We start from the raw sequence: 12,212 nt of genomic DNA, 5'->3' as shown, positions 1-12,212 counted from the left end.
ATGTGAAATTAGGTTATATTGCAGCCCTTGTTTATCAGCCTAAAACAGCAGCTTATTTTTTAAGTAAGTACTTAAAAATTATTGTTGCAGTCATGTTTGAATGTATTTTAACTGTGGTTTAACTAAGTGTAATACTTCTACTAACCCTAGTATTACCAGTTTTGATCTAGGGTGTTTGGAAATCAGTAGAAAATCTCTTGTCCCGTCCTCTAAAGGTGAAGTCTGTTCTCAGTGTTATTTATTAGATCCTTTGTGGCCTTCTTTTAACTTTGCTTCATTTACTCTGAAATCTGTTTTTTAGTTTAATTTTTTGGGTGTGGGGAGGGAGACATGTAAATGACTATAAACATCCAAAATAAAGAGCTATGAGAATAAATAGTGGAAGTTCTGGAAAATTTGTTCTGCTTACTCTCTCTGGATGTGATTTGTGCATCAATTACAGGAATTGTTAAAAAAAGTGAAATTTATTCCTGGATCAGCACTGAATGCCATGGTTGAAACGATGGACAGACGGCCGTATTGGTGTATATCAAGGCAAAGAGTTTGGGGTGTTCCAATCCCTGTGTTTCATCACAAGACAAAAGATGAATTCTTGATCAACAGGTAGAACTCTTTCTGCATTTCTTTCAGCATTTTTTTTAAATGGAAACATTTTGTTTAAGTGTTACTTACTTTGAGAAAGAGAGAGAGAGAGAGAGAGAGAGAGAGAGAGCTAACAAGCCAGGGAGGGGCAGAGAGAGAGGGAGAGACAGAATCCCAAGCAGGCCCCGCAGTGTCGTCACAAAGCCCCGTGTGGGGCTCAGTTCCATGAACTGTGAGGTTGTGACTGAAGCCGAAATCAAGAGTCACATGCCCAACCATCCAGGCCACCCAGGTGCCCCAATTTTTCCCCGCATTTTAAAGTGAGCTGTGTTTTCTTCAAAAGTAGAAAATTAGTGGACTGTTGAGAACTGATATATGTTAAATCACATATTATAAAATAACAGTCTTCGGTGGGGGAATAAAATATGATTTCACAAAGATCCTTTCATGTGGTTGAAATTTTAACAACTACAGTTTTTCAGTATAGATACTTAGAAGCAGAGGCTCTGATAGTTTTTCTGTGGGAATCCATGGTTTCTGACTGTGTGCCTAGCATTGTGCTAGAATCCAGTGTCAGGAATCCAAAGATGAACAGCGTTCAGGAGGGGATCCAGGTATGCAGTTTTTCTTTAGGAATCAGCGTCCCTCTCTTACTTCAGGCTACTGTTTCAATAGATGTGACATTGTACAATGATTTATAGATCCTTTAAAATTTAAGAAACTGTTACATAGTTAAATGCACAAAATTAACGTTTATTTTAGTGATGATTACCTTCCCAACTGTTTCTTCTCTTTTCTTTAAGGTTTTTTCTTTTTTTTCTTTTGAGAAGATAATACATGGACATAGTCGACAATGCAGGGTAGAAAAACTTAAACAGTGGAAAGATTTTTTTCCTAATCCACACACTAGACTCTTCTCGAGGCAGTGTATAGACTGACATTGTCCCTGCTTTTCATGAGGGAACAGTCTGGCTAGTTTATCTTCTAGTAAATTAGGGAGGCTTTCGGTATTCAGTATAGCTTTTACTAACAGATGTGGACAGGGAAATAGTAATCATTCCTTTTAAGAATACATCCTAAGTTTTCCTTTTTTTTTGAGTAATTTTTAAAAATCTATTTATTTTGAGAGAGACGGAGACAGTGCGAGTGGAGGAGAGACAGGGAGAGAGAGAGAGAGACACAGAATCCCAAGCAGGCTCTGGGCTGTCAGCGTGGAGCCTGACGTGGGGCTCGAACTCACAAACTGAGATCATGACCCAAGCCAAAACCAAGAGTTGGATGCTCAGCTGACTGAGCCACTCAGGCACCCCTGAGTAATTTGTTTTAATCTGGTTAATGGAAGTTTTACTAAGTTATGTTTTAACATGAGTGAAAAGTTTGAGCCCATTTTGATAAATATTTTCACATTTTATCATTTGAAGATCCAATAAGGTTTTTGAGGGCATGGAGGCCACTAAGTAATGATAGGGAGTTCGAGAGACTGTAGACGTAGAATTGCATGTTCCTACTTTGGGGTTCATCAGAATTTTTGTAAAAAGTTCCTAGTTTTCATCGTCAATGTTATCAGTATTTCTTTAGGTGGTCCTTTTATGAATGCATGTGTTTCAGGGTTTTTTTGAATGTTGATTAAAGTGGGTTTGTTTGTTTGTGTGTTTTAATCATCGATAGCCACATATTAGGTAGTTCTTAGTGTTTTTTGTGTAGAAGTTCTTTTTCAATTTGAAATATACATTCTGTCACTGTTTCATGGGGAATCTGACACCTTATGGCAACATGGCTCAGGGAAGAACTGCAGGTTCTGCCTTGGGCAAATATCGCCATAAAACAGCTCATTTGCTTTCTTCACAGAGGATGCGGCATTTGAGTAGGGCCTTGAGGATTAGGTAGGAAAGTATTTTGCAAGTGGAGGAATTAGCAGGAGCTGAGGGTGTGGAGCAGGGAAAGGATAGCACATGTATAGGAGCCATAATGGGACTGTCCGGTGTTGAGGGGGGTTTTAGAAAGTTAAGTGCTGAGAGAGGTTTGTGGGGGCAAATTGTAGTGAGTTTTGAATACTAGGTTAAGCAGTTTAAATTCTTAAATAGGCATGAGGAGTGAGAGTATATTTTAGGAAGAAAAGCTAGAGGTTGGAGGCCAGGAGGTCACTGTAAGACTTCGTCAGTATTATTACATATTGGAGCTAAGGCTCTTTGGGCTAAATAGTGTTGCCCATGTTGTTCTTATAATTGAGAGCTTGGTCAGATATAGACTGCTGATACCTTAATACCTTAAAGTTGACATAAGTTTACACAGGTATTATTTAAAATTCCACACTGTACAGTTTTCTTTTAAGGAATGTGTATAAGCCGTTGTCATTGTTCCTCGTTTTTTGGGGTTTTTTTAGTGTTTAGAGAACAAGATTTTTAGGGAATTTCCTTGAAGTGATGGAGGTGGACATATGTGTATATTAGTAAGAAGAGGAAATTAGTTTATTTGACAATAATGACAATAAAACGGTACATAGGTCGATTGGTCACTAAGCCAGGTGAAATAAATGTGAGCTTTGTCAGAAAAACACAAGCAGATTTTCATCAGGTATTATTTTCTACTTACAGTCGATACATGCTTATGTTGCAGATTTTTTTCTGTGCGTCTCCCATTGTGTTGCTTGCATCATATTAGTTGAATTCTGATTTTGAAGTAGAAGAGATATACAGAATATTGGCCTACAGAAATGACAGACAGACTTAGCCAAATTGTCTGTCAGTTCATAGGTCATTTTCCTGTACACCATTTCTGAGTGATGACCCAAGATTAATCTTCCTCCACTGTTGGTTCCTTGGTGTGACGTTGCACTTAATGTAAGAAGATAGATGTTAATTCTGAATTACTTACTTGTAAGTAATTTTTTTAAGACCGCGTGAAGGCTTATCTTTTTTCCTCCTTAATCAAGTCAGAATCAAGTGACCACGATTTTCTGTCTTTCTTGGATAGATCTTTCTATTGTAGTGAGTTGGTAATCATCAAAAGTAACAGCATCTCCACTGGACATTGGTACACAGTCCACATGGAGTTGCTGTTACACTTGATAACCCCAGTAAGCATACCAGAACATTCCTTCTGCTTTTCTGGACCAAAGTCTGTAAGTTCAAGTCTTAAGTATACTTGTTTCACAGAAGAAAATCTTGATTGATTCACATTGCTAATAAGGTTAGAGACTAGTAGATTTGAAACTCTGATGTTTAACTTTGATTTGAATTAATGTTCTCATCTGCACTTCATATTCACATTTGTATTTGCTCAAGATATAATTGTGTTTCTGACCTTAACATCATTGATTTTTCTGAATCTGTAATAGAATGCCATTATAATTTAGGTAGAAATCTACTCCTAGTTAATAAAGACAAATACTTTTTAACATAATACAAAGGTAACATTTAGAAGCATTTGCTACCTAGGAAGGAAAAGAAGTTGTTAAATTTTGTTTATTTCAGGGGCGGCTGGGTGGTTCAGTCCATTGAGCTTCCGACTTCAGCTCAAGTCATGATCTCATGGTTTGTGGGTTCGCGCCCCACGTTGGGCTGTGTGCTGACAGCTCAGAGCTTGGAGCCTGCTTCAGATTCTGGGTCTCCCTCTTTCTCCCCCTCCCCTACTTGTGTTCTGTCTGTCTGTCTGTCTCTCTCTCTCAAAAATAAATAAACATTAAAAAAAATTTTTAAATGCTGTTTCAGATTATTGTATCAATTCACTATTAATACAATAATCTATGCATTTAGGAAATTTGGCCCTTGATTTCTGGAACTTATGAGAAATTTACTAGAAATAGTCAAGGAATTTACAGTTCACTTTGAGTGCTGGCTCTCCCTCCCTCTTGCTCATATAACAATGACCTTTTTGGTGAAAAAATTTTATAATCATTCAATTAAAAAATTCTCCAAAATTGTTTCCTGTCACCTATAATACATAAGTGTAGGATTAAATTAAAAATAGAATCTCCCCCCCACCCCGCTTCACATTTCACTGTGTTCTAGAATAAATTTATAAACTTAGTAAATAAATTGGAAACATTTAGCCTCTTACCTCATTCTTATTCTAGTAACTTGCAGAAGAAAAGTTGTCTTATAGGCCTTAATATTGTTCCTTTAATAAAGACAAAGCACAGGAGACAGTGGAATGACAGCAGGTTTCTTCCTTGCTTAGTAATCCTAATGCTGCTTAATTTCTGATAATGTGCTAAATAAGCCTTCAGCACAGTTGATATCAAAGTTCAGAATGATTGGATGGTGTTTCAGTTGCTCATACAACCTAGTGGATTTTCACTGGTTGAAACCTAAGGAGGGACACGTAATACATGTGTTTAGATAAGGCCCTTGCATAAAGTACAAAGTTTTATGATGGATTTATTGCTTTATGAAATGCAGCATTAAAATGGAAGCATATATTATGTAGTGATAAGTGGTTTCACCCACTTTTATCAACAGTAATTTATACTGATCTTTAGGTTATAAGTTAACCATGTGTTTGTCTTAAGTATAGGATATTATTAACACAAGGGAAGAATTCTTAAATTTCCAAAGACAGATTTTGACTTTTCCTTGTATTTTTTCTTGAAGAATATTCACTATCACTAAGATATGTTTATTGTTTTAAAATAAATATTGTTTAAAATTGTTTTAAAAACTCATTGAAGCATAATTTCAATTTCATTATGAGCAAATTATACTTCCAAAATATTTATCCTTAAATAAGAAGATGAACATCTCTTATATGAAGACAGGTATATAAGGGTGTCTCATATATTGATAATAAAGGAACATGGTGATAGAAAGAAATAATCTAAATTGGTTTTGGAAGACTGAGTATACAGCCATTAAAAATGCTGGCTTAGCTCTTAATGGTCTCCTGGTTCCCTCTGAATGAAAATCCAATCCGTGCAGCCCACCAAGGACATTGGACTGTTCTAGGTTTTTGCTACAGTATTCTAGTGACAATGACCACCTTTAAGCACTAGTGTAGCATTCACTTGTTTTGTTTTGTTTCCAAGTTATCCTTCCAGATTTGGTTTGAACTAATGTTAAATCTATCTTTATTTTACAATCTAGGATAGTTACCTCAAGTCTGTAGATTGCCAGTGTAGGTTTATTTTTATTGAAAATTGTGTTTTTAAAACTCTCTGCCACAGTTTTTTAAGATTATTCAGAGACTCAGAGTACAAATCAAGAGAAAGTTCTTACTTTGTGGTACCAAATCCATGCACTTAAATTTTTATTTGTTTGGATTGTGAGGGTGTTGTCATTGACGTCTGTATTCTTGTTTATCATAAATTTTGTTCAGTTTTTATCCCCGAGCTCCAGAATTGTCTTTAGCGTCTTTTCCTGTTTTCAGAAATACATGTAATATAGTGTTGTAAGATCTCAAGATGGAACTGAGTTGCAGAGCATAATGCTTATTAAAATATATTTGGTTCATGATATTTTTATATGTCACGATGTAGGGAAGCAAGTCTTGCTCTAAATACCAGTGAGATTTGCCCTATTATTGAGGCAGAGCTTCTTCTCTCCCTTTTTAAAACATTTCATATTCCTGGGGAACCTGGGTGGCTTAGACTGTTAATCATCCAGCTTCGCTCAGGTCATGATCCCATGGCTCGTGAGTTTGAGCCCCGCGTCAGGCTCTGTGCTGACAGCTTGGTTTCTCTGTCTCCCTCTCTCTGCCTCCCCTGCACACACATTGTGTGTGTGTATGTGTGTGTGTGTGTGTGTGTGTGTGTGTCTCAAAAATAAAACATTAAAAAATAAATAAAATAAAATGTTTCATATTTCTTTTGAATACATTGAAAAAATTATTCTTTGGTCCAGATTCATATGCATGTGTTATGAGGGAAAATATTGGTTTATTTTTTTAAAAGTGTGTAGTTTTACTTATGACAGCTTTTTTGAAATTAGATTTTAAAAACTGACTACTACTGGATTATTTTCATTAGTGTAGATGACATTGTGTGTTTTTTTTTTCATTTTTAATAAGTATTAGGGAAACTAAAAGAAAAAATCAAACTTTCCTCCTCACTGAAGCAAGAGGCTTATGAGTTTTTTAAAAAAGTATGTTTGCAAATAAAGTGTATATAAAATGCTTCTTACACTGAAAAGTTAGATTATGTGAGCGAATTACTAATCTTTATAAGAAAATATAACAATTAAAACTATAATTTTAGACTAGAGATAGTTGACTAAACTTGGGGGGACTTTACAGTTGTCTTAATAACTTGTCTGCTCCAAAATGGGAATCTTTATTGTTTGGTATTTTTAGTTACAGTTCTAAAACCTCATTGAATTATCTATTTAGGGATACAAAAAAAGAACTTGTCGGTCACATTAGAGGTGAGTTTGGTCTCCTAAAATGGATATGCGTCATCTATAATTGTAAGGTTCATATGGCCTTCTTTCTGACAGCTGTTCCAGTGTTCACAGAAACTGAAGCTCAGAAAAATAATATGATGTATTCCTATCAGTATCTAATAATTCATGGGTAGAATCCGGTCTTTGGACTTGGTGTGTGTTCTGTCAGCACACTAATCTCCTGGGACTGCCCTGTTCCCTCACTTCGTCTCCAGTTGAGGGTTTCATTACACATGGGTAATAAGACTCTTTGTTGCCTTTGCCTAATTAGCAAGGCAAGAGAATAGGAGTGTGAATTCACAGGTACAGTGGTTGTCTTTGTAGATGAGTTAGAGAAGCTGAATGGAGAAGTAAAAACAGAATCGAACCATGATTTAGGAGACAGTTTTAAGGCCTGGCATTACCGGTGTTACTTAGTTAGGCTCATGACTTAAGGAACCCCGAGGCAGGGAACAGGGTTTATCTGTCAGGAGCCACTAAATATGTTTTTCTGTGAATCCAATTAGATAGTGCTTTAGGGTCGCCTGGGTGGCTCAGTTGGTTGAGCATCCAACTTTGGCTCAGGTCATAATCACGGTTCGGGAGTTCGAGTCCCGCGTCACGCTCTGTGCTGACAGCTCAGAGCTTGGAGCCTGTTTTGGATTCTGTGTCTCCTTCTCTCTCTGCCCCTCCCCCACTCACACTCTGTGTGTGTGTGTGTGTGTGTGTGTGTGTGTGTGTGTGTGTGTGTGTCAAAAATAAATAAACTTTTTAAAAAAGTGCGTGTAAACTGCTTTGAAAAGTACAATGTGTGGTATATACATAAATGCTTTTATTTTAATATTAATCCTAATACGCTGTACCGTATTTCCTACATTGATATGAAACTTGAACCATTTGCTCTTAGTTTTGTGTTATTTTTTAACCTATTTATTTCTAACAATTTTGAAACGGTTTTACTGTTTTATTTTACCATTTACCTAAAATTAGTCTAATAACATTGTAAAAGTAAGGAGTCAAAATGACACTCATGTTTAGAATCATTCTTTTTTATGACAATTTCAGAATTGGTATGAACATCATGTCTACTCTAATTGGGTACGTGTAAATGTACTTTGCTAGTATCTCGTTAGAAAAATAACATTAGGTTATTTAGGTTTTCTTTAGAAAAATAACATTAGGTTATTTAGGTTTTCTTTTATAGTATGTTCATATTTTCTTAACTGTTAAAATGTTCTGTGCAAACTATATAAAAAAGTAATATGTAACTAAATATTGTCATATAACTAGATATTGCACAAAGTTTTTATGGTCTCCTATCACAAAAGTTTATCTTTACTGTTAAAGTCCATCGAAAATGTATGACTAGAAGAAATATGGACTTGTGCCCGTTTTAACATTCTTGTTATTTGTAACTTCTTTAAAATAGATGCTGATAACATTATACTTTTTCAGTCTATCCTTCCTAGCATACCAACTTAGGTATTTGAAATTTCAATTTTTTGAGCCTATCTAAATAATTTGTAATACCCATTTGATTTTTACTTTCATAATTTTTTAATAATTTAAAATAATAATTTTTTCATACACATCTGTGAATTTTCAGACCCAAAGAGGTAGATGATTTGCCCTTGCATAGTCATGATTAATAAGAATCAGATCCAGATTAAGAATGTAAAGCTTTTCAGGGCGTTGAGTTAAATTAAGGGGGATCGGTTCATTTGCTTCAGGACTTCTCAGGATCCTTAATATGTTAATTCACAGCATAACTTACAAAGAGGGACACAGCATCAGAGTTGCCTAAATCTGTGTGATCACAGTGGACTATTTCGTGGTATGTCTGTGTTAACTTTAGGAGTTTTCTGTGTACCCCAAAGATGGTTTGGGAAATGCTGGCCTAAGGACATTTCCCAAACAGTATTCTGAAACCTGTCCTTATGTGATCCAACCCGAGTGAGGAACGGGTCAGGAATATAAAACCTCATGACTTCAGGGCACCTGGGTGGCTCTGTGGTTAAGGTCCAAGTCTTGATTTTTGACTTCGGTCAGGATCTCACAGTTCATGCGTTTGAGTCCCGTGTTGGGCTGTGAGCTGACAGCCTGGAGCCTGGAGCCTGCTTCAGATTCTGTCTCTGTCTCTGTCTCTGTCTCTGTCTCTCTCCCCCACTTGTGTGCTCGCTCTCTTTCAAAAATAAATAAATAAACATTAAACAATTTTAAAGAATGTAAAACTTTTCCCGTTCACTAGTCTTTCCATTTCCATTAACTCTCATGGGCCTGTAGTTAATTCTTAGTTACTAAGAATTAGTAACTAATGGAATGTGGTGGAAATGAGCATAATTCAAAAGTTAGCTTTTGTATGTGTGTCTTAATCTGTAAATATTAATACGGATTTGTATTTTGGTGATTGGTTAACATTAATTACTCTCTAAATTTACCTGACTTCACAAAATCAGTTTGAATAATAACATTTATATAATACTTGTTAGTATGTGCCAGACATTGTCCTAGGCATTTTATATATATAAGCTTAATTAATATCCTTAATAGCCATCTTGATGATATTATTATCTGCATTTTAAAAACAGATACAGAAATGTTACGTGCTGTACCCAAGGTCACATTAGGTAATAAGTGGAAGAGCCAGGAATGGAACCAAAGCTGTCTAGCTCTAAGGTCCATGCTCTTAACCATTACATGTACTCTGACCCATGGAAAGCAACTAGAGGAAGTTGTAACGCCAATAAAGCTGTGATAATAAATCAAAAGTTTGTTACTGCTGTGAGAAAATGTAGTATAAATTTTCCCGAGTTTAGTTTTCAAATAATTTATAACTGTGTGTCTTCCCAAAGATATGGTCAATTTCATTTGATGTGCACTTACTGGCTTTTTACTGCATATTAGGCTCTGTGCTGCATTTTTTGTGCATCATCTTACTTCATTTACATGGCATTCTGAGGGAGGTATCTCGGATCGTACAGTGTAAGTTCCATTAGTGCAGGAATCTTATCTGTCTTGTCAACTGCTATATTTCCAGTTCCTAGGACAGTCTCTAAGATACTGGAGGTTCTCAATAAATATTTTTGAATAAAATATTCTGTGGATAGGGGAAAATAACTATTCTGTGTTTTTCTTTTTTTCTTTTAGCTGTTTCTTATTTTTTAAATGTTCACTATTACTCTCTGTAGTTAATTGAACAGTTCTGCCTTTTCCCACCTAAAACAGCCAAACCACAGAGCATATTATTAAACTAGTGGAACAACATGGCAGCGATGTCTGGTGGACTCATCCCCCTGAGCAGCTTCTTCCTCAGGAAGTCTTATCTCAGGTAAATTTCTGTGTGTATTTAACAACCTTCGTGTGCATTGCATGACTTCATGAAAACACAAGGGATTCTTGAGAGTTAAAAAGTATTTATGTCATCGTGTAAAGTTGATGAGTTCATTTCACTATAAATCAGGAGCCAGTGCAGTTTGAGAGTAGACGTTTTTGCCTAGCCATAGAAGCTTGGTGTTTAATATAGCAGTGGAGTATGAGGGTTATTTGTTTACTTATTGAGGGCCAAGATTGATTTTTAGCGGGTTTAGTTGACTAAGCAGATGTAGGTGTTGACCATGAGAGAGCGGTGCCTAACTTGGTACATCAGGGTTTTGTCGGATCTGCACTGGAGTTGGCTGATTCCATCACACATGAACAGAATCCCAAGTTAGGAGATCATTTCAGGAAGTGAAAACACTTTATGTTAGTAAGTGTAGAATCAAGTGGCCACAATCACTTTCACATACAAATGAGGCAGTTGTACTAAATTGCAAAATACTTAGAAATGTTTGAAATTTCATTTTAAAATGTGAATTTAATGGTTGTAAGCATTTGATTCTCTTTTTTTTTTTAAGTTTATTTATTTTGAGAGAGAGTGGGGGAGGGGCAGAGAGAGTGGGAGAGAGAATTCCAAGTAGGCTCCTTGCTGTGTCCGCGTAAAGCCCGAAGCGGGGCTTAGTCTCATGAACTGTGAGATCGTGACCTGAGCCGAAATCAAGAGTTGGCTACTTAACTAACTGAGCCACCCTGGCTCCCCATCCTTTTATTTTCTTAAGACTTTTTCTTTTTGCTTTTTTATTGTGTACATTGTTATCTTTGCATAATTAAAATGTTTTCACGTTATCTTACTAGGTCGGTGGTCCTGATGCCTTGGAGTATGTGCCTGGTCAGGATATCTTGGACATCTGGTTCGATAGTGGAACTTCATGGTCTTGTGTTCTTCCAGGTAATTTTAAACAGTAGATTATATACCAGTCAAGCAGTTTTGAAAATACATAAAAGTTACTCAGAAGAAATCTATAATCTGGAAGTATTTTTTTTTTATTTGGGAGAAAATCTCCTGCCATGATACGATTTTAGATCTGGAAGGGCTCTTGGAGATCATTTAATCCAATGATGTCTAAATTTGTTTGTTTTTCCAAATGAAATTTTATATAGACCCACAATACACAAGGTAGATAAAAACGGACATTTCTTCCTCCTCTCAACCAGCTCTTCTTGACACACTTAGCAACCCAAGGCATTAGCTCTGTAACATTTAGAAGTCATTGAAACGGTCTGACTCCCATCATTTTTCAGAAGAGGAAATGAGATTAGATTAGAGCCAAATTAGGTGATGGTTACATAGCTTAGTTAGTCTCAGACCAGAAATCAGGTACCGTGATCTCTGGTTATTTTTCTTATACGACCTTGTCATTTCACAGCTCTTCCCCCCTCCACACAGGCAGCTGACTAATGTTACACTCACTCACAGGGCACACTGTGAGAAGGGAGAGACCTGGTGGGCAGTAGCAGGGAGAAGTAGGAGAAGGCACACATTGGAGGTTGTGTGTAGCTGCTTAAGAGGATATCCTTAAGCACACCAGGCGAACACCAGAGGGAAAACAAAGAGCAAAGCCCATCATCTCCGTGAGGTTAAAGACAGGAATGAGGATGAATCAGATGCTTCTTCACATTGCTGCTAAGCGCCACCCTGGGCCCAAGAGATCTTGCTTTCTGGAGCGAGAGAATGTGGGAAGGTAACTTATCTTTGCAGCTGGCCATTATTACGGGATTGAGAGGGATTGTCCCCAAGTGTGACTTGACATATCCTTTTGGTACTGGGCCTCACTACTGAGAGGACATATATCTGATTCCTGGTAGGTAAATATGATCATTTGTCCCCTTCTAGTAGCCTAGGAAATTAATCCATGTAAATTCATGTTTCCTCTATATTACAGCTAAAATACAAATAGTAAT

At 36.6% G+C, this 12,212-nt stretch overlaps 1 protein-coding gene across 1 annotated transcript in view; it reads left to right on the top strand.

The window, feature by feature from the left end:
• Positions 1–12,212, top strand: part of IARS2 (isoleucyl-tRNA synthetase 2, mitochondrial) — a 63,764-nt gene that overhangs the window by 33,326 nt on the left and 18,226 nt on the right. The window contains exons 12-14 of the mRNA XM_019465662.2: positions 443–603; positions 10,161–10,263; positions 11,106–11,199. Of these exons, the coding sequence (XP_019321207.2) occupies positions 443–603; positions 10,161–10,263; positions 11,106–11,199 (358 nt within the window). The remainder of the gene's footprint in view (positions 1–442; positions 604–10,160; positions 10,264–11,105; positions 11,200–12,212) is intronic.

This window comes from Panthera pardus, unplaced genomic scaffold, assembly GCF_024362965.1.
Source record: "Panthera pardus isolate Hobbes unplaced genomic scaffold, ASM2436296v1 HiC_scaffold_21, whole genome shotgun sequence".
Lineage (NCBI taxonomy): Eukaryota > Metazoa > Chordata > Mammalia > Carnivora > Felidae > Panthera > Panthera pardus.
This window is presented reverse-complemented; position numbering and strand designations above follow the sequence as displayed.